The sequence below is a fragment of the Notechis scutatus genome, chromosome 1, assembly GCF_049901735.1.
Source record: "Notechis scutatus isolate UNSWTSFEM ecotype Mainland chromosome 1, rNotScu1.2, whole genome shotgun sequence".
Classification (NCBI taxonomy): domain Eukaryota; kingdom Metazoa; phylum Chordata; class Lepidosauria; order Squamata; family Elapidae; genus Notechis; species Notechis scutatus.
Window position 1 is genome coordinate 91,387,499 of NC_142009.1, and position 22,922 is coordinate 91,410,420.

A 22,922-nucleotide genomic window follows, 5' to 3' on the forward strand; every position below is an offset into this window, starting at 1 on the left:
ACAAAGCCCCATAATATTTTAGATTTAGAAACAAAATGTTTTTTTCACTATCTCTTATAAGAGCACAAAAAGAGTGTTCTTTACCTCTGATTATTACGATTCCTGGCAACTCTATTGAATTTTTTGGCAAAGGAACGAATGGTTTAGATCAGAGGTGTCAAATGCAAGGCCTGTGGGCCAGATCTGGCTTGTGGCCCTCCTGAGCTCCATTTTCACTGGCAGAGGGTTGCAGGACATCATTGCAGCCACAAAATGGAGCTCGGTAGCCTGTTTTCGCTGGCAGAACGCTTGGGCCGCCACAGGTCCCCCGACATGAGTGAGGTCAAGCCGGCCATGCTCACCCAGGCCCCCCTGAGATCAAACACAACACTAATGCAACCCTCAATGAAATCAAGTTTGATAACCCTGGTTTAGATCATAAGTTCTTAACTTAGGGCCATATGGTCTTCTGGGAGACTTAGGATATTTCAAGGGGGCTACAGGTGAAAAGCATGTAATGTGGGGGGCACAGCCTAGCAAAATATATTACAAATACTGTATTGTAGGTTGTTAAAAACATAATAGTCATTGTCCCTTGTCTACAACTGGTAATAGGACTTGGATGGTGGGGGGCACAAGAGGCAAGACTGGAAGAGGGCAACGAGATAAATAAATACACGGTTGAGAAACACTGTTTAGTTAGACCATTTGTATTTTTGACTCCAGCCTGGAAATGGCAAAGCCTTAGTTTGCAAGCTATGTAATTTTATTATTTAAAAAAATATTATTACATTAATTCCACTGTAGTTCTCTTTTGTTTTTGGGTGGTTATTCATAACTTCATCTTCTGATTATCTATGTTGTGGCTAGTCTATGAAAGATAAGAATCATTGTTTTTTTCAGTCATCTTATCCCTTATCTAAAACAAACTATGAAGTCATTTTAGATGGAACACATTAATGCACTGCTGTGAACAATCTCCCAAAAGAGCTGAATTGTATATGAGAAGAACACTTACATTATGTTATTTACATACATACAGAGCCTCTTTCTGAGGAAGATGGATGGTTGAAACATATGAAATATAAATATAGAAATATATACATATGTCAACATTTTTTGTTTGGATACCGTTCAAATATGTAGACTTCAATTCCCATACTAGTCCAGGCAGCCTGACCTTAGTGAGAAGTCAAGAAGGTTTCCTTCAGACAGGAGGATAGAAATCAAAGTGACAGAACATATGTATGGAAGTTTTTATAAATTTTGTAAGAAATAATAAAACCCGGGTCAAGGCCCACTCATTAAAAACACAAAACACTTTCCCTTTCTCCTTTATAGAGAAGCTCCTCTACTGCATACATGCTTGAGAGATTTGGAGGGCATAAATATGATGTCAGCCACTTATGTGTCCTACCAACATGCCATGGAAGAGATCTCCCCATGGAGCAAGCTGGCAGCCGGGTCTGCAAGTTGCACAATGTGATGGTTTTGGCTGGAGAAGGAGAAGTGACTCACTGTAGCCAGTGCCACTAATGAGCCATCATCACTGTGGAAATTATATGGGGGTGGAGTCCAAAGGGGATTGTGATTGCTCGTCTGAATAATGTTCTTCCACAGCTCCTCTTGTGGGGAAATTGAGTTGTTACTTTGGTAGTAGAGTATTCAAGTTATTGTGGGCGGCTTTTCAAAAGATGTTATAATTTGCTGCCAGTTCCTTTACTAATGATATCTAGGAAGAGCAGTATGTGGTTACTTTCTTGTTCCCTTGTGAATTGTATGCCTTTGAAAATGTTGTTGTTTACTGAGATGTAGGCGTCTTGGGCTTTTAGTAATTCTTTGTCTTTTAGTATGTATTGTGATCTGTCCATGATAACTATTATTCAGCCTTTTTTCTTCTGGTAGGATAATTATGGTTTGATCCTTCTGTGGGTTTTTGAGGGCTGCTTTGTTCTCTGCTTTGAGTTGGTTCTGATTCTGTGTTCTTCTGATCTGTTATAGGATCGTCTGCCTTTTTTGGGGTCTCTGTGGCAAGCCCTATAAAGATGTTTCTAAGCAGTGGTGGGTTTCAAAAAGTTTTCCTACTGGTTCGGTGTGAGCGTGCGCTTTGCGTGCAACTCACCTTCTGCTGCAAGCCCTGTGTGTAAAACAGCTGACTCATGGCAATCGGCTGTGCTGCACGAAGCAGCTGAGGTTGAAAAGCAGGAAATAAAGGTCAGTATAGAGGCGGGGCAGGTGGGAGGGCCCAGCAGCTGAACCAGGCCAAACCGGTAGAATACCACCACTGTTTCTAAGGCTGCTAAGAACTCTGATTAGCATCATTTATGTTGTAATTGAGTCCTTTCTGTAGGACAATGTGTTATGTAGTGAAAACCATGCAGTGTTGTGGTGTTCTACGACAAAAGACTTTTGTCAGAGGAAGATAGAAAGCACCACTTTAATTTCCATAGAAAATCTTGGTTAGCTGGCCTTAAATGCAGACTGAAGATACAAAGAAAGCTAGCTAATCCTTTGGGAGTAATTAGCCATGCACCTTAAACCAAAATTAGACTGATATGTAGATGTGGATGTAGCAGGCTAGACAAATAACTGGATAATAAATGAATAACTGGATAGTTATTCTATAATAAATAATAAATGAATAACTGGATAGAAGCATTCCTGTCAAACAGACAACAAATGGTCAAAATCGGGAACGCCCTATCAAATCCAGTACCTGTCAATAGTGGTGTTCCCCAAGGCAGTGTTCTAGGACCAACTCTCTTCATAATCTACATAAACGACCTTTGTGATCATATCAAGAGCAATTGCGTTCTCTTCGCTGATGATGTAAAGCTGTTCAATACCACAGACAATACTACTACCCTACAAAAAGACCTAGACTATGTATCTGAATGGTCTAACATATGGCAACTTCAAATCTCAACAAATAAATGCTCTGTCTTACATATTGGTAAAAAAAATCAGAAAATAAAATACAAGCTGAATAGTCAAGATCTTGTTGATGACCCAAGCTCTGTAAAGGACCTGGGAATACTCACCTCTAATGATCTAAGTGCTAGAGCCCACTGCAACTACATAGCCAAAAAGGCATTAAGAGTTGTTAACCTAATCCTACGTTGCTTTTTCTCTGGTAATATCTCACTACTAACCAGAGCATACAAAACATTTGCTAGACCAATACTGAATACAGTTCATCAGTCTGGAATCCTTATTACGTATGTGATATTAACACAATTGAGAGTTCTCCACTCTTCTACTCGTTGTAGAATACCTTATGCCACCAGACTCGAAATTCTAAAACTAGAAAACCTTGAATTACGCCGTCTTCGGTCAGACTTAAGCATGGTATATAAAATCATACATTGCAATGTCCTACCTGTCAATGAATACTTCAGCTTTATCCATAACAACACAAGAGCACACAACAGATACAAACTCAAAGTAAACCGCACCAAACTTGATTGCAGGAAATACGACTTCAGCAATAGAGTGGTCAATGTCTGGAATACTCTACCCGACTCTGTAGTCTCTTCCCAAACCCCAAAAACTTTAACCTTAGACTGTCTACTATTGACCTCACCCCTTTCCTAAGAGGTCTGTAGGGGCGTCATAAGCGCACCAACGTGCCTACCGTCCCTGTCCTATTGTTTCTCTTATTCTATTATTTTTCTTATATGTACCCATTTCATATATTCACAACTATGTATACACTTGTACTTATTATCTTGTAAACAATTGACAAATCAAATAAATAAAATAAAATAAATAAATATATGGAGTCTTTTGCATGGACTCCCACAATGTTGGACTTGTGTGACGGTTAGGAAGCTGTCAATTAATACTACAAATAACTGAAATAATATAGGATGGAGCCATTTCCGATCGGTTAAGTCCTGAGCTTTTCTTCTTCCTGCAAGGGAAAAAGTCCCATAGTTCCTTGCTACTATATCCACCCCAGCCAGGAATGATTCAGGTGGGATGCATGGAAGGGGTAGCAGGGCCCTCTCCTGCTTAGTTCATAGTCATGAAGTGAAAGGAAAACAAGAAAACAAACAGAGCAGGAGACCATTTTTCCATAATGGGGGCTAAGGATCAGGGGCCTTGTTGTGATAATCATTAGATATGTCTCATTAAAAGACAATGTATAAAGAAAGTCTTGCTGTATTGCTCCAACACTGGAAGTTTTTAAAAAGATGTTGGATAACCATTTGTCTGAAGTGGTGTAGGGTTTCCTGTCTAAACAGGAGGTTGTACTCCAAGGTTTCTTCCAACTCTATTATTCTATTCTATTCTATTCTATTCTATTCTATTCTATTCTATTCTGTTCTGTTCTGTTCTGTTCTGTTCTGTCCTGTCCTGTTCTGTTCTATTCTATTCTTGTATTGAGCTGAAATAGTAGGAGATTTTCTTATTTTATCAAATAATACAGCACATTGTATTTTCACTCCTGTTCCCCCCACTTTTCACCCACCCCTAGCAACTTCTTATTTCATAAGCTCACTGATCCTGTTGAAGGAGACATAACCTTGAGGATTTTATTTTTTTTACAAAAAGGGGGGAATTTGAACCATTACATATTTAATGAGTGCTATTTCCATCACAAAAATCTGACCTGAAGCCAGCAAATGAAGAAAGCACAAATGTTCTTTGTTCCTGCTGGATAGGAAACCTGAGACGAGATCTTCTGCTTCACAAACTATGGCTCTGAGAGGGCACTGAGACATTTCTGGGAGGAGAATAGCACCATCGCGAGTAGCTTTGGACTTTTAGAGGAGACAACTGGGTATCGATTTTGTAACATTAAGGCAGCAGACTAGATTATCGCAATTACGTAGGGTCCTGAAAAATAAATGAAGCAGCTGTAAAATAAAATGTAAGGAAGGTCAGCCATTGATTAGGAAATCTGCCAGCTGAAAGTAAAATGTTGTGTCATCTTGCAGCCTTCTCGAGTTGTTTGGTAAGGCAAATGATTTACCAGAATTGATAGTAACACACTTTGTGACAGGGGGAAATAAAATACAAAAAGGAGCACAGCAGGTAAGCCCTCCCTCCCAGCATCTACAACCCCACATCTTATTTATTTATTTAAAAGAGCTCTATAGCACCCAACTCTGTGTCATAGTCCTGGTGGCTTACAAATAATAATAGAACAAGAAACATAGTCATATTCTGCCTATAGAGCCTCAAAACAGAAGTCTTGCAGATGTAGTGAGTCAGAACCTCCAAATTTCCCAGGAAATATGGTCAAAGGCTGGACTGCCTAACAATACCTAGGGAGCCTCAGAAAGCTGCCAAGTGGAGGATGTTGTTATACAGTAATACTTTATGCAGAGCAGAGGTGGTATTCAGCAAGTTCTGACTGGAGAACTGGTAGTGGAAATTTTGAGTAGTTCAGAGAACCGGCAAATGCCACCCCTGACTGGAAATTTCACAGTATCCTTCCCCTGCCACGTACACTAAGCCATGCCTACAGAACCAGTAGTAAAAAATTTTTTTGAATCCCACCACTGCAGAGTAAGGTTATTTACATTTTAGCCTTAAATGCAGTGTATGAAAAGCACAACAGCTAGCTCAGAGAATGGATATTAACATTTGGTCCCCCGCTACAGGCCTGAGTGGAAAGGACCCTAATAAGGAAAGCTCTTAACTTATATCAAGAGCAGCATTGTGGTGGGGACAAAGAGGTTTATGTGTTACTCGCCTCCACTAATACCATGATTGTAATTTGACTTGGGCCCACTTCTGCATTCTATTTATTTTTTAAGAAATGATTTGCTTTTTATCCCAGGCTACAAAGGGATAAATAAAATTTCATATCCAGACTGGTTCATTCTATCATATAAGGTAACTGGTTTGGCTTTCATTTAGTGCACTGCATGCACCAAGCTACTGTACATTGTAAATTATGGTTTATGGCTTATCACATTATGAATCTAAATTAGCTAACTGTGGTTCAGTAAATGAATAGGGATTAAACAAAGTTGTGGTATGATTTATGAACTCTGACTCACTTTTGGTCTAAATGACCCAAAACCCCTAACACTAACTCTTTCATCTCTCTCTCCTTCTCTCTCCCTTCCCTCTCTCCCTCTTCCTCCCTCCCTCTCTCTCACACACAAACACACACATGCTTCACAAGAACCTTGTGAACATGCCTTTTATATTGTTTTTAAATGAAATTTAAAATTACCTCTTTCACTTTGGATTCTACATTTATTCTTAACAAAAAGTTGTAATACAATGTAATAATATGCTAGGGAATCATGACAAATTGAAGATGTTTTTGAAAAACAGGGACATGAAATTTGTGGCTGGATGCAGGATCCGGGCCAGTGAAATCTCTCTGGAGACAAGCAGAGATGTTGAGATTGGTCACACACACTACAGACAGCTTTGAGTAAACCACAGGAACTAATGCTTTTGTGGCTGGCTAGGAAGCGTAGCAACTGGGAGTTGAGAAAAAATTCCATCTAAACCCATAGGCTTAATGCAGCCTCTTTGGACTCAAAGTTCTGCCAATTTCCATTTCTTAATCACTTTGGAATTGATTTTTTTTATTCCTTTTTAAATATTGACAACCTCCAGAGTGGCAAATGTTATGACTTTCACTGGGTAAATTTTTTTCAGTCAAAATAAGATTTCAGTACAAGTTGAAGGGCTTATGAAAAAAATAGTTTTTTTAGAATTAACATCACAAGGATGATTGAAGTTTTTAAAAAAGAAAGTTATACATGGACTACAGGTTCAGATGGATTTAATGTAGATGGATTTAAACAACATGATAGTGGGGCTTTAAAAAACATCAGATACAAATAAAGCAATAGATGTATTATTTGTGAAGAAATAATTATTTGTGAACAAATAATTCAGAAATTACTTTCAAATATTTCTACCATTATTGATAAAATTACGATGATGCTATGGAAGAGAAACAAATTTTATTGGACAAAAATAAATTTGACTTAAATATTGACTTAAAGATGAGCGGCTACAGGAAGAATATTGGACAAGATGAAACATTAAATTTACAGTAGAAATCAGCTGAGTTTTTAATTTTATTTTTTTATTAAATTTTTACGCTGTCTACCTCCCCTTCAAAGTTAATAGTTAAAAAGGGCATACAAATAATAGATCGAAGAGCATCTTAGATTTCTATTTTGGATTTACAAAAAGGATTTGGACCAAGGACTCCCCAAGGCTACCAATATTCTCTTCTATTAACACTTATTATTCATATAATATTGTTAAAGGAACTAGGCAAAGCAGATAGGTTCTATGTGATAATTCAATTATTTATTATGAAAAGTCAGCAGTATTATATTCTCTTGTTTACCTCCCCCTCATAATAAACTCAAAATCTGTGTCTAGAAGTTTCCACGTCTACCCACTTAATTTTCTTTATAATTCCAAAATGAATGGAAAAGAATAGCTTATGGGTCAAGCTACAAAGGACTAGGGTGGGTTGTAGAACATACTCATGACATCTCCTCTGGGCAAGTAGACAGCATCTGAATGACTTTGATGAATTGGGGTCTATAGTTAAGTGTTGTTTGAACAGCATATTCTATACTTCCAGGCCTCAGCCATTAGTTTTGTCAGAGTGCCTGGAATTCTTTTACCGCAGCAAAGAACAATGATCAAAAGGCAAATATCAATCACTATAATAGGATCATAGCAATAAAGGGGAGACGATTTAAACCCTTCCTCTCTAGTCCCAGCCTCTAATGCACGACAGAACCACCATGCAGCCATTTCAAGATAACCCCACTGCAGTTCAATCACGGGAATTGACTAGATGAGTTTTCATTACTCATAATCAATAGGTTCAGCTCATCACACTAGAAATCATCTGATAAACCCTAATAGGTATAATGGAAATTTTATTGTAATTTCTTTTTGGGGCAGGACTGTCAGGCTTATTTTCCAGTGATCACAAAGTCACTTCATAATAAGTTCAACTAAAGTCACCAGAGCAATGCAGACAATAGGAAAAAGGTTGCCCTATAGCGACATTTTCTAGGCGTGGTCAACGCATAGCACTGTAGCACTGCAAGGCCAAACAGAGAAAGTAAAGTTCAATTGTCTGCTGTGCAACAACACCTGATGGCTAAAGAAGGACTGGCAAAATAGCTGCCAGTGCCTCTCTGAGTGGGCAACAATGTCTCTGAGGACTTGCCACCTGCAGGCAGAGCAAGAACATCCTTTTGTTCTGTCCCAAGTCGGATCTTCTGAGAATTCACAGCCAAGTACCAGAAGGAACAGGGATGAAAATATTCTTCAGCCCAGTTCTTCCCTGAAACATTTCTTACCAGTTCAATTATTGCAATAGTGGAAAGTCTAAGGCTCTAAATGGATTAAGAGGGCTATGTTCACATATGGAGTCTCTCAGACAGGCTCATAATTGAAAATAAAATAGCTCATTAGTGCCATTGGTGCACGTACGCTTGAAATGTTCACACAGTCTTTAAAGATGGATTAAGGAAAATAACAGAAAAATTACTTGCCAAAAATTTTCTGTTAACCTTTAGATTTGGCATGATTATATTTTCAGAATGACAACTGTGGGTATTCCAGTCACTTGTGTTAACAGGACAAAAAAGATAATTATTCCAAGATTAAGGGGACACAACTAATTATTGTGTTCAGTAGCACTTTTGTTCTGTACTACTGAATTTCCCAAATAAAATTATTTATTGTATTTAAATAAATAAAAGCTCCACACTTGCTTTACTTTTTTGTAGTTTCTTTATTGTATAACACAAGCAACACAAATAATTATGATTCGTTTTAAAATATCCTCCTTTAAGAATTCCCTCCGAACAAAATATACACAAAATACATTTTGCAAAGTGGCTTACAACAAACTGTTCTTAAACATAACACACGAGAGAAATGGTTCAGATATGTCCCTCCCTCTCCCCTCCCCATATATACCAAAAGAAGAAGAGGGCTTAGGGGAGGTATTTTTAAGAGCACAAGGAAAGCTATGGCAGGATCCAGACATTTTGTCAACAGATATTCCTTATAGGTTTTCATCGGCCAGCATAAAACAAATCCAAAGACAACAAACTGTGAGGACCCATTGAACCTTGGCTGGAAAGGATGTCTTTGTCCCCTTCAAAATACTTTGGATTCCTGTCTTTTCGTGTCTACTAGTGATACAAGCCAATTGTGGCAAGCACTGCGATTTTACTTTTATTTTTTTTACAAATTGGATCTTTGGTATAAGAGAGAAGATGCTCCTTTGGGGGTTGCATTTCACTTGTTTGGCATAGAATCTGTCTGGGGAAAGTAATAATTGCAGGACCTGGTTAGTTAAGACAAAGCATATACATAAACAGCACTGTGTGAAATTTCTAACTCCTACACTTTCTGTCACTGCTGTCAGCGTTTGTTTTTCCTACTTGTGCCTCCAAATCATGGGCAGCTGTTAGGAGGGGAATATTTAGAATATGGAAATCAGGGTCCACTATAAATTGCTTTTGCACTATGGACACATACAAATAAAATTGATCCAGAGCAACTACATTCTGTGACTGCCCTCTGATTCCTTGAATGTGCAAATTCCATCTTAAGATCCCATAATCATGACCCACACTTTGCATAGTGAAATAGGGGACAAGTTTCTGCCCTGAAGAATGTCCTTTCCCCTGCCTATTCTTCATTCAGAGACATGTGGAGACCAAGTTACTGAGTGTATGACTGGCTGATTTTGCAGTCACTACTGGAGAAGTGCAATTCCCTGACCCAGGAGGGCCTTGCAGGATCAAAATGCAAACATGAGCTCTGGGCTCACAAGAGTTTGGTCATTCAGAAAATGGAAAGGGCAGATAGATTGGCACACATATGAAGTCTAATGTCTCCATCCACAAATGTGCACCCATGGCTCGCTTGCGAGGCCAAAAGCACCTCAGGCAAATGTACCTCCCAGTTTTATGACATGTGTTTCCATAAAAAGTCTATAGAAGTTGGAAACCATGAAAAATAAAACTTGTCCTTCCACCCAGTGATTTTCAATTAAATATCAAAATAATTCTCTAGTTTCCTCCCTTGAGATTATCGACCTATCCTCAGAATGAGGCACTTTCTCCTTTTTCTTCCCAGTGAATGTTTTTCTTTAAGTTTGGCTGAGCTTTCAGCCAACTAGTTACATAATACTTTCAGTCACCCTGAATAAATAAATAAACAAATATTATGATGATCTTCCGCAGGAACTGTTGTCTATCTACCACTTGCCCTTGTGGTGATAGCAGCAACTGAAATGGTTTACAATCAATGGTCATTCTTGGTAATGGCAGGAATGTGTAATACTTCCCTTCTTTGAAATAAATAATAATTCATTGTTGCCTGCTTTGTAATAGTGGCCCTACAAGTTTGTTACACTTTGTTATGTCGCTTTTTGTATACGTTAGCACTTCGTTATTCCACGCACACAATGAACAAGTAACCTATACCTAACAGCACAGAACTGAAAAGCAACACTTGAAATCCAAACATTTTTTTTTCAGCATTCAGGAGAACAGATGAAAAATTCTTGAGTATGATGATTCGGTTTCTCTGCTCGTTACCACGTTCGACAGATGCTTCAAAGTACAAGCTAGAGTATGCATATAAGATCTCACTAACAAACAATGTAGGTAAACTAAGGGCAAATGTTCCCCTAAAACAATTTCTTCTTCACAAAGAACCATAGAAACACAGCAGTATTTAAATCTTAAAGAACAAACAAATAGAAGAATCAAACGATCATCTCAGGGCATAGCACTGACAAAGAATTCCATAATTCATAATAGACAATCACTAGAGTTCAGCAGCAACTGACACAACTTATACATTCAAAGTCTTCTGTTAACTGAATGAGAAAGCAGGGAAGCAAAGGAAACAGGACTGTTTACTGTTCAAGCAAGCTGCAAGGCATCCTATATGAGGCTGATTAAGGCTCTTCCACTCAATCAGCTCGATGACTATGGTTGAAAATGAAGGCTAGCACAACAGGCAATGCTGCATTGCTCATAAATTTGATCCCAACTTTATCTCAACATGGCACACAGAATACTTTGCTGGTGCCTCTAACACTTGCTGATACAAGCTGTCATTTGGGCATATTCCAACAATGACTTAATGAAGAGAGAAAAGGCAGATGCAGTGTTTAATCATATTCATGTAAGACAGGGGTAACAAACTCAAAGCCCGTGGGGCGTCCCTGAAAACAATGAAGGACCAGCTCATGGCGCCTCTGCCAGGTAAAACGGAGCTTGGGATGGCCAGGTGAGCTCTGTTTTCGCTAGCAAAGGGTTGCAGGAGGCCACCTGGAAATGGAGCCCAGGAACCCCTTTTCACTGGCAGAGTGCTTGGGCCACCACAGGCGCCCCTGACATGAGTGACATCAAGCTGGCCACGCCCACCCCAGCCACCCTGAGGTCAAACACAACCCTGATGTGGCCGTGAATGAAAACAAACTTGACACCCCTGATGTAAGACATGAGGAAAGTGTGTGGGCTCACATACTATGTACCATTTTTGGAGTAGTGAAACATGGCCACCAATTGTTCAGTTTTAGCAGTAGTTCAAAGGTGAGCTCTTCTTTATTGGCATAGCTGGGATTCATTATTCACCAGCTGCCTAGTAGGCACTTTCACACTAGTGTCCTGAATTCCTCTGGCATCAGCTCCAGACCAGACTGATCTCATGCCACATGCTTTTGGATCTAAAGAAACTTAATCACTATCTCTGCAGACCTTGTGGGTCATTGGTTTTCTCAGTGATAAAATCTCATGCCTTCCATGCCATCTGCCCCTGAACTCATGGGCATCCACTGTATCTTGATCTACAACTTTCCAATATTTACAACTCATCTTCCTTCACTCTTGCATTCCAACCAGAATAGGATCCTTAAGAATTGGTCACAGCTTTAAGGAAAAATAGCTGGTGGAAAAATTTTCTGCAATAAGAAGTGATTTCACATGTACAATCCATACTTGTGTTGAAGTGTACGAAAGGGTTGATTTTGAATTGGCTAAGAAACCATCAGAGGATATTAGTGCTTCATTTGCATTTTTCCAACCAACCTTACCTCATATACTATAGCTTCCCATCAGAGCAAATTCTCGTGGGGATTTTGGAGTTTGTATTTCTGTATGATCATTACAGAGAAATTGGGTGGGTGGCTGGGGAGTTCTAGTCAATCTGCTATTGGTCAAATATAGGGACAGAAAACACGGTCATGTTCTTTGAGCCTTCTATATGTTTGGAGATCCTGACTTAAGACAATTGTGGCCAATTTCAGTGTGAGAAGTTGTCAGGGTGCAAATGCTATTATGAAGGCAAGATGAGGTGACAGCTGCCTTTCCCAAGTTCCCTTACTGGGATTAACATCTAACTGGCTGCTCTTCCTTTCCATTCACAGCTATACCAGCCAGCTACCTCCATAACTTCAGCTTCCCACAAATGAGACACTGATTTTTCTCCTTTTTTTCTTCTACAAGAACTGCCTTTTATATAATGATCACATTATATAAACGTGTGTGTTTTCCCTTTCTTGTGTATCCTTTTCTCAGTTGTGACTAGACTATTAAATTATACACTAATGTTTAAAGTTATGCTCTATTCTCTGCAAGAAAACAGAGAGAGAAAGCATTATATAAAGGTAGTAAATAAATAGATGTGGTGGCTCAATCTGTCCCATAATCAATGTAACATTTCTTACACTTCTTTATTTTCAGCTATGGATGTCACCCAGTTTGACTTAAGAAAAGAATGATGAGTGAATGATATTTCTGCTTGGCCATAAAACTACAAAGGTCACTAAATATCTCTGAGAATGATCTATTTTACAGATTTGTTATAAGGGCAAAAATTTGATAACTCTACATATTCTAGTCATGTGCCTAATTTTTAGATTCTTTTGTCCTGACAGAGAAGCCAGGCAATATAAAATGGAAAGCCTGAAAACAGAAAACCTGGGACACATTTCACAGCATTTCTTAACACCCAGTGAAGGGAATGAGCAAAGATATAGAACCAGGAAACCCAAGTAGTGTTTGCAATTTACATAACAGAGAAAATATATTTTTGGTCTTGGGTTTGCATCAAAACGAGAAAAATCACTTAAACTCATTTCTCAAATGAGCGTTGGACAATTATACCAATTTTTAGACAGACACCTTATAGCAATATAAAATAATGCATGGTGCCTGCAGTACTTCCAAGATGGTAAGTACTTCTCTCTGAAAACCTGTTACAATCACATTGAAATATTGTCACTTCCTAAGTCTGGAGGCCTAGTTTTCGCTGTCAGTGTTTTATAAAGGTTAGAATAAATGGGCTCTCCTGTTTATTGGTACAGCTATGGTTTTAAATTTAGATGGCTTAAGGATCAGATGCCTCATTTAAGACATAACAGAAATCTGTACTACAGACTTCTCAGCCATCGTTACATTCTCAATGGTCAATCTGGACAAAACCTATTACATAGCTGTGTCCATTCCACGCTGTTTTCCTTGCTCCACAATCTTCTTTGCTACCTTCCTGTTCTTTAAAAAATATGCAGTATCAAACACTCTGAGCCTGTCAGCCTGTCGGAATATCAGCCTTCTAGATACCTATTTCAAATTTAATACAAAGACTCTTTCTGTCATACTCTGCTATATTACATTCTCTGGTGTCATGAGTAGGACTACACTGTGCTCTTAAGATTTAGCAGCATGGGATACAGCTTGCTAGTTATTACTGACTAGCAAATGGGCAGATATACATCCTTCTACCATTTTTTTTAAATAGACAAGTTTTCAACAAATGCACTTTATTTCTGTTCCTCAAAGTATCTTAGATTTCAGTCTCTCTTTGATAAGGCAGCTAAAGTCGTCTACACAATGATGTCATAAACCCTGCCCACTCTTCCTAGCCATTCTCTCAGAGCCTGACGAACCCGGATATCAGTCACATGGCAAGTCAATTGACTGATGCAGGGAAATACCACTGGTTGTAGAGCGATGAAGATCTGGTCTGGTAGGGATTGAATCTGATTAAGAACTGTCAGAACCATGTTGGTCCATGCCTAAAACAATGCAAAGAGAAGGGGGGAAGGGAACAATTAAATATATAAATTAGAACAATGCAAAAGACAAATGGAAGAACATAGAACAACAGGGAAAATAGGAAGGACACCTTTAGAAGAAATGCAGTATTAGTATTAAGTTAAGGACATGTTAGTTCGGTGTGAAAATTGTTTTCCCAGGGTTGAGTAATTGGGCTATCAGTGTAAACTACCCAAGAAAGGAGAATAATCTGTTTAGAGAAGGGACACTTAGAAATCTCTTTTCTATCTTCTAGTACTATCTAGTACTAGATAGTACTATCTAGATGAATCTGTACTATCTGTGATAGTACTATCACAGATGAACACTATACAGAAACCTGATGATGGCAGATGAGATTCTGCCGAAACGTTGCTACAACTTTAAAAGCACAACTACAATGACGTGGGAAAACACCCGAACAAAGCTGAATGCCATACTATCTAGTACTATCTAGTTGATCCATGCCAAAAATACATAAAAATGCTGACTTAACAAACATGCCAGAAATGGAAAAACTAAAAGGAAATAACTATTGCAATGTGCTCTGCATGGAATTTACCTTGAAGATTCAACGGGTCTACAATGCAGCAGCATAAGCAGTGATGAGCATGCCTCATTGAGTCGCTGTGTCACCTCTGCTTCTGGAGCTGTATGGACTACTGGTATGGTTCTGGCAGTGGTGAGATTCAAATTGTTTTTTACCACCGGTTCTATGGGCGTGGCTTGGTGGGCACGCTTCGTGCACTTCGCACGCCAAACATGTACTTCACATGTGTGCAGAGGGTTTCTTACTGACCTGTTAGGTATAACATTGATACCCAACAAGGTTTGGGTGGATAAATATATAAACTAAGGTATCATAGTTTAAGTGTTTGTAGCTTTAAGCACCACAATGCATGTAATTAGCCAATTAAGGGTGCGGTTAGAAACTGCAATAAGAGGAAGCAGGAGAAAGCTGACTGCCTACTGCCTATTGCCTACTGTCTACTGTTTTACTGTTTGCCGTTTGCTGTTTACTGCTGGATACAACTGTTTACTACTGTTTTACTGCGACTGTCTACTGTTTGATCGTTCTACTGAATATCCAGCGTTATCCTCTGGAGAAAGGCATCGGAGGAGGAGAAGATATCTTTATCGGCTGATAAAGATATAGTAAGGACTATTACCTGGACTGAGTTAGTGAGTCTTACTGAATGGATATATTGTGAATGACATACGGACTGATTGACAATGCTTAAACTCTAACTGGATTAAAAACTATTTAAACTACAAACAGTGTTTGTGTTCAGTGTGTGTATACTCTAAAACCCTTCCTCTCTCATTTGGCTGCCTGGCTTGACTGCTGCTGCATACTCTGCTAGGGGTTTATCCCCAAACACTAACATGACCTTCTCCTGCAATCCTGCACTCTCCCTGTGCCTTCAACAGCTGATGTGTGGCAATCTGCTGTACTGCGCGAAGCAGCTGAGCTTCCAAACCAGGACATAAAGGTCAGAACAGAACTGGGGTGGGCCGGTAGGGCCAGCAGCTGATTGTTGGAGTGAACTGATTTGTTCACAGACGATCCTTGGAGGTACCGATTCGGCCAAACCGGGCCAAACCGGTAGAATACCACCACTGGGTTCTGGATACAATTCAAGGTGCTGGTTATGACCTATAAACTTGAGGAATCACCTATCTCCTGTTTGATCCAGAATGGCTGGCAAGTTCTGGGTCCCTTCAATTAAACATCATCTATTGGGACCTGGAAGTATGCGTTCTGTTGTGATACCTGCTCTCTGGAATGAGACCCCACCTCCCACACAATATCTGTGCGATTCCCAACCTGATAGCATTCTAGAAATGCTTAAATATATTCTCCCGGGACTTGGGCTAGGGTGATTCAGGCCCTTCCAAACTGTGCCTAGGTGCGAATAGCTGGATCTGCTGCTGGTTCTTGTTCCTTTCTTTTATCTTTTCATATTTCTTGTGTTCAATTTTGTTCCGTTGGTTTTATTGTACATCACCCAGAGTTGGTTTGGAATCAGCTGGTGACTACACTGAATGAATTAAACAAAACAGAATCAGAAAATATTGGATATTAACTTATTTTGGGAAGTTCACAAGGATCTTGTGGACATCTGAATTAATCACAGAAAATCCCGAGCTGCCGAAGAAACTTAGATGATTGTCAAGAGTGTTCACGTGGAGATAAGTTGGAATAAGGCACTTTTGCCAAGAAACTGCATGTATATACTTTATATGTAGGTGTATATCTTCATGTATATAACAACACCTGAACATTTTGCTAAAAATGCCATATGCTTAAGACCAGGGGTGGGATTCTACTGGTTCGGCCCGCTCACTGCAAAGTGTGCACTCAGCAAACCAGTTGTTACACCGGTTGAATCGCACCCCTGCTTATGATTCATTGTGTAGTCACAAGCATCTCATATTTTGTATAATTGTAGCTTTCTGTTTAAAAACCAATTTATTTTATATAATCATAGGTCTCTTTTTAAAAACCAATAAGGAAACCAAGTGCCCCAATATGAAAGGCAAAAGCAGGCCTCCCAAATTTAAAGTTCTTCCCCCTTATTTCATCTCTTCTCTTTGCTTACCTGTATTTGTGCCTCCCCATCCCGGATTGATATACCGAATGAGCTGGCAGTCGACCCGGACCGCGGCCTCTTTTCTTGCCTCAGAATCTCTGGTCCTGCACTAAAGGAGTGCCTCATCTGGCCTTGATCAATCAGATTCTGTGGCCGTTGGGGGAGAGGTGACTCTGGCCCTCTTGTGCCGAGCGGATCCCCTTTCTTGTCAGCATTCATCTCCTTGGAGAAATTAGCCAAGTTATGCTGCTGTTGCTTTCTTTTTTTATATTCCGTCATTAGTTTTGATATGGTTTTATCTGTTGCTATGGTGTAAATTTTGTTGCTAGCACTCTCCCACCATTCTTTTTTTCTGCCTTGGTCTTTCTTCTCCATTTTGGGGCTCAAAGGTGGAAGAAGCAAAATATCTGTACTTCCCTTAGGACTGAAGTTTTCGGTGAGGGAGTCCCTAATCTGGCTTCTATCATCTTCCGAAGGGGTGTTTTTCCCGGAAAGGGCTCCAGTAGATGGTGTGGATATTTCTGATTGGAAGGCTGGAAGGATTAAGACAGGGTCTCCTCTGAAGACAGGGAGCTCATCGGCACTATTTTCCAAATCCAAATGCATCTGAATGTAGTTATTACATAACTCCATGCAGAGTTTGTGAAGCCTTTTGATTAGCCAAGCCCAGTCTGCATTGCTCACGGGCTGAACACTCAAAGATGGCAACCTGGCCCTCCATTGCCTCTTCTCTTTCCCCCTTGGTGGGCTGACTTGAGCAGTCTCTTCAAAAATGTCTTCGTCTTCCGAAGAGCATTGCTGGGACGAATCCGTGCTCCTTTCATCCTCTTCAAAAAGGATTTTCTTCACCTGTTCCGCAGTGATATTTTCCTGATTGGTCACAATAGCACAGATCAAGGCATGGAAGTAGATATTGAAGCTCATAGCCGACTGGCGGTACAAGTTGGCGGCCCCACCAATGCCAGATACCTTTTTGAGCAAGCACTTCAGCCCAGTCCTTGTATCAAACTCTCTGGCTGTTCGGTAGGAGTCCAAGAGTAAATCAAAGATGACAGCCAAGTTCTGCATAGAAATGTACCTGAGGAAACCAGTGAGTTTGGTTTCTGACAATTGGTGTACTACCTTCTCTTCACTGTGTGAGGGCCCTTTCACAAATTCTTCCAACAAAATATCGTATAAATTCTGCAGCAGCACTTGGTGGGAAAGCAGGCTCACTACAATTGTTCTGAAAGGGATACTTCATGCAGCAGGAAAAGAAAGAGAGAGAATTTAGAACCTCATTAATGTTTCTTAAATTTCTTAATTATATTTTTCTCTTTCTCCAAGAAACCTCCAGTGTGATAAGGTAACCAAAATTATAATCATTATAATTTTTTGTTGTAAATATGTTCATTAACTAATGCTGCTTATCATCTGCAACTTGTTCTTGCAATGTGTGGGCTTGTTAATCACTGTTGTGTTTTTAGTGCTTTCACTGTGTTTTAACTCACTCTGGTGGTAGATGACTGGCATTCGTTTTCTGGCACCAAGGAAAGTTGTGGTTTTCTGAGGAATGCTACATAAAAGACTAGCCAAAATGACACGCCCTGTACATTTCAGTGGTGGGGGTATTTTCTCTTGTGGCATACGTGCAAATTTTACAGTGAGGTATCACAGTGTGCCAGAAATTGTGCATGGAGCGAAGTTGTTGTCCTTGGTAACACATTCACTATTAGAAAAATAGCAAATATCTCACCATGGAATATTTGTGCACTGCGGTGTGGCAAAAGAGAAGGGTGGAATATACACAGGAACTTGCAAGGGTTTCTTTTTTAAAAATGCATTTTATAAATGCATCTGACTGAGGATGCAATTCACCCAAGTTGAATTGCAACGTAATTTCAATTGCAATTAGGGCTGCAATTGTAACCGTATCGGCCTTCTTCTTTGCTGAATTAGTCTTTAAAGGGCAGGTAAGCTTCTCCCTTTTAAACTAGATAGTTAGGGAATAGCAGTTCATTTTAAATAGCTATTTCAATTTCTTAAATAGCTAAGGGGATACTTTTTGTGGATAAATATCTGTATCTCAAATGCCATTTAAGAAAATACATGATTTGGATGTTGGCTTGAAATTGCATTGAAGGAAAGAAACTCTGTCTTACCCAAGTTTCCTGTGTATTGGTTGCAGCATTATAAAGAAAAATCAAGACAGAAAAAAGAGAAACTCAACTAAGTGAAAACAAAACTGGAAAAAAAAACACTTCTGGATTGACACGCAAGAGAATATAAAATAAGCAAGCAGCAAACCCACTGTTGTAGCAAGTCCTGTAAAGAGGGACATTTGTATCCCTGCTAAAAAAAATTTAAGGAATGAGCTTCCAATCTGAATAGGTCAAGAAATGGGACAGCATGAATGTCATTTATTAAATTCCTACAATGAATTCACAGTTTGTACCAATGCTCACAATTAACCCTTAAATCTGGGTTTAGGGGCTGTTGGCTTTCTGCAATAAGTTCTTGGAAAAAAAAGTTTTACTGTACTGTACACATATTAATTCCCCTTTTCCTCTCACATACTTTGGCTAAGTCAGCATTAAAGATGCAAATCTATGGTTTGCTGTGAGGGTCTGCATCTTAAGCATTCACTAACGATGCCAAGGATATTAGATGAAGTTCAACACCTCACTCTTATTCTGAGGCGAAACCGCACGTAATGCTGGACTTCTCAAACTGTAAGTCAGCACTACTTTGGGGTCATCGGCAACTCAGAAAGAGAATCACCATTTTTTTTTAAAAAAAAATATTGCACTATCAACATTTGTTCCTTATTCTATTGCAAAGCTTGAACAATTTAAAGACAAAAAGATATATTTATTTGTTTTTCAACCCCATTCATCCTGTTTACACATATTTATTTATTATTTAAGGGGGTCAGAGCAGAGTTTGGAAACATCTGATCTATTGAATTATATATTCCAACTACCTTTTATCTTCCATGGTAAGACACTAAACTATCCAAATAGGAATACGAGTATATAAAGTGCCTTTCATCTGTCTCATTTTGCTTGTGGTTTAATCTTGGAAATCTGTTTCTTACCTTTTCTGTGAGTGGCCATTGGACTTCTTATCTGGAGGTAGCTCAATAATAAGCAGACAAGACTGAGCATGCTCAAATCCTTCCTTGTTATTTGGTGTCTTTGGGGAGCACTGGGTATCCAACATGAACACCTGTGGAAAAAAATCATACCAATATGCTATTGTCTGATATTCGGGAACCACAGGCAAGTCAGCACCAGAGCAAGCAATTTGGAATTAAAATGAGACTATCTGAATCTTGGCCTATTCACTTAATCCAGGCATGTCCAAAGTCCAGCCCGGGGGCCAATTGCGGCCCGTTTTCAAATTTCGAGCGGCCCGCAGCCTCTTCTCCCCGCCAACTCAGCCTGTCACTCATCCCCATTGGCCGACATTTTTCCCTTCATCGCACAGCAGTTCCCCTGAATGGTCGGCCCCCACACATTTTCACCTCACCAAATCTGGGCCTCCTTGAAAAAAGTTTGGGCGCTCCTAACTTAATCCATCTCATGTAGAGAACTTCAGCAAGACTAGAAGAACTACCGTGTTTCTCATATAATAAGGCCGGGTCTTTTTTTTTTTTGAGCCCCGAAAAAATGGCTAGGCCGTCTTTTCTGTGGTGACTTAATTCCCCCCCCCCCTTGCATCTTTGGGCAGGCGGCGACAGCTTGGATGTTGACCTCGGCGTTGGTGGGGCACTTCGTATCGGGGTCAACGCAGGCAGCACCATATCCGGGTGTGCAACAAAAGTGCTTCCTAACAGCAAGGCCCCCCACCATTCCCCCCGTTTCGCATGTTTTAATATAGGCCTTAATTTGGGGGGAGGGGTTTAATTTCATTTCATGCCTATAAAACATGCTGGGACTTCCTATTGGGGGAGGCCGTATTGTTGGAGAAACAGGGTACCATGCGGATTATTCCCCAAGCAATTTTTTTTTGCTGGCTCAATGGTCTCACTTAGCTCACGGCAGTTCCTTTTTGATGTTCACTGCAAATGGAATTGTTCAATGAGCAAAATCAGCCCTGCAGAATAATTGATATTTCCTCCCCCAACACTCAATGAATTACCTTTTTTTCATTTCAAAAGGTTTCTTATTCTTGCCTATCTAAACCTATTCAACTCAGTGAAGACATCTGTTGCGTTCTGAAAGGACTGAGCTGAACTCTTCACTCTGATCCGTACTCCCAGCAGGAACACGGACCATTCCTATTGGCTGACGCCATTTGACAGCTGACTATAAAAGGGAGCTGTCAAACGGCATCAGCTGTTGCCCGCCAGCTGGCTGCCCTGTTAGCACGGCAGTGGCGGCAACCCTTTATTGTTATAATAAAGTTTAAAGCTGAAGTTGCTCCGCGTTTGCCTCAGTCATTCCGCTGCTCACACAACAACATCAGTGTCCAGGGAACATTCCCTTGAACCAGAAGCGTGGAGCACAAACTTTAAACGTAAGCAGATAAATAATATTGTATAGATGGTATATGTCAGGGTAATTAACATTAGGTAACTGAAGTCAGTTACGTTGCCAACGTAAAACCCCCATCTTTATAGACCTGATAACATAAAATCAACTCAAGCAAGGTTAAAATGCTCCAAATGAATTACCAATTAATCTAGTCAAACCTAAGCACTGATTTTATCAGAAGTATTAAAACATCTTAAGAAGAGTGGTGCGGTGGCGGTCGCCTCACAATCAAGAGGCTGAGAGTTCAGTCCTAGGTAAAGGCAGATATTTCTCTCTCTGGGGACACTGAGAATATATCTGCTGAACAAAACTCCGCACTGGTGACAGGAAGGGCACCTGGCCATTAAAAATACTCTGCTAGCTCCATTCGGTTGCCCAGACTCCACCCCACAAAGGATTATGGGGTCATTAAAAGAAGAAGATGATGATTAAGATGCCTTAAGAACACATCCATGCACAGAGCAGTTAAGTATGGAACAAAGTTGTTTACTTGTTGGGCCATCGCCCTTATTCTCCAGTATTCAGCTTCGGCACTTGGGGAGATTGAAGGAGCTGCCATTTTCATCTCACAGGCATCACTGCTCAGATTTTCAGAGCCACTGTGGAAATAGCCCAACAGATTCTACAGAGAGGCAAAATATTACTGGTATAGTAAACTATATCTTAAGCAACATGCAAAGCTGAATGGTTTCTCCTCATATTATACTATTGTTATTCATATTTTCTGTTTTTCCAATATAAACTTGGTAGTAGATTTTCCAATATAAACTTGACAGTTAATTTTGGCTCACATCATAGATGATATTGAGTTGGTACATTTTGTAAACTGGGGCAACCAAGATTCACAAACTAAGCATGGTTGGCTGTGCCATGCAACTAATGTTCACTAACATTTATGGTAGTTCCTGACCTACCACTGTAACTGATCTTGGCAATTAATTGTGATGATCGTAATGCAGGTCAACATGTAGATTGGCCCAATTTTTTAAACTTTTTTTGCGGCAATTGTAACTGTGGGCATTAAGTGAACCCATTGTTTGCTATGGATCTGGAAACTGCAAGGAAATGCTGCTTTCTGCTCAAAAATGTGACCACAGAGTGCTGCAAACAGCTATAAATGCTGGCTAGTTGCTGAGCACCCAAAATATGATCACATGACTGCAGGGGAAGGTATTTTCTGATGTTGGGATTTTGAAACTGGGCAACTAGTTTTGAGGAGAGATAACTTCAAATGGTTACTAAGCAACTGATTGTAAGTCAAGGACTGACTGTAAAGCAATTGAATAACAGAGCCAAAGGCCATGCTAATGTAAATTGTTCTGATATGATGATGATCTTATAGCTATCTTTAATAATCATGTAATGTCAATACCAAAGGATATTGAAGACTACAGGAACATGGTTTACACTCTATTAACTGGAAGATGTAGAAGATGGGCTGGCTGAGCCAAGGGAAAGCGTCAAAAGGGGAATTAGTCTGGAATCCCAACATGGGCACAAGAGGCCAAAGTCTGACTTTCCTTGAATGCCACCAAACCTTATCTAGTGACACCCAGATACAAACCATCAGTCTGAGAAGATTCCTGTGGTATAGGCTTGAATAAAACAGCTAACTGAACTCTTCACAAGTGGATCTGGTTGTTTGCGGCTGACAAACAAATCCAATTGGTGCCTTTGGAATCTATCGTCACTATAGATTACTCTTCAGGAATAGAATTCACCCTTTGTATACATTCTATGAAAAGGAATAAAAT

General features: G+C 39.7%; 1 protein-coding gene across 2 annotated transcripts in view; it reads right to left on the bottom strand.

Moving 5' to 3' along the window:
- Positions 1 to 8,708: 8,708 nt before the first annotated feature.
- ARFGEF3 (ARFGEF family member 3) overlaps positions 8,709 to 22,922 on the bottom strand; it is a 75,475-nt gene continuing 61,261 nt past the window's right edge. For both annotated transcript variants that reach the window (XM_026666168.2, XM_087970986.1), the window contains exons 31-34: positions 21,659 to 21,790; positions 19,728 to 19,858; positions 16,661 to 17,888; positions 8,709 to 14,038 (exon numbers count right to left, since the gene is read on the bottom strand). In XM_026666168.2, the coding sequence (XP_026521953.1) occupies positions 13,847 to 14,038; positions 16,661 to 17,888; positions 19,728 to 19,858; positions 21,659 to 21,790 (1,683 nt within the window). In that variant the 3' untranslated portion in view covers positions 8,709 to 13,846. The remainder of the gene's footprint in view (positions 14,039 to 16,660; positions 17,889 to 19,727; positions 19,859 to 21,658; positions 21,791 to 22,922) is intronic.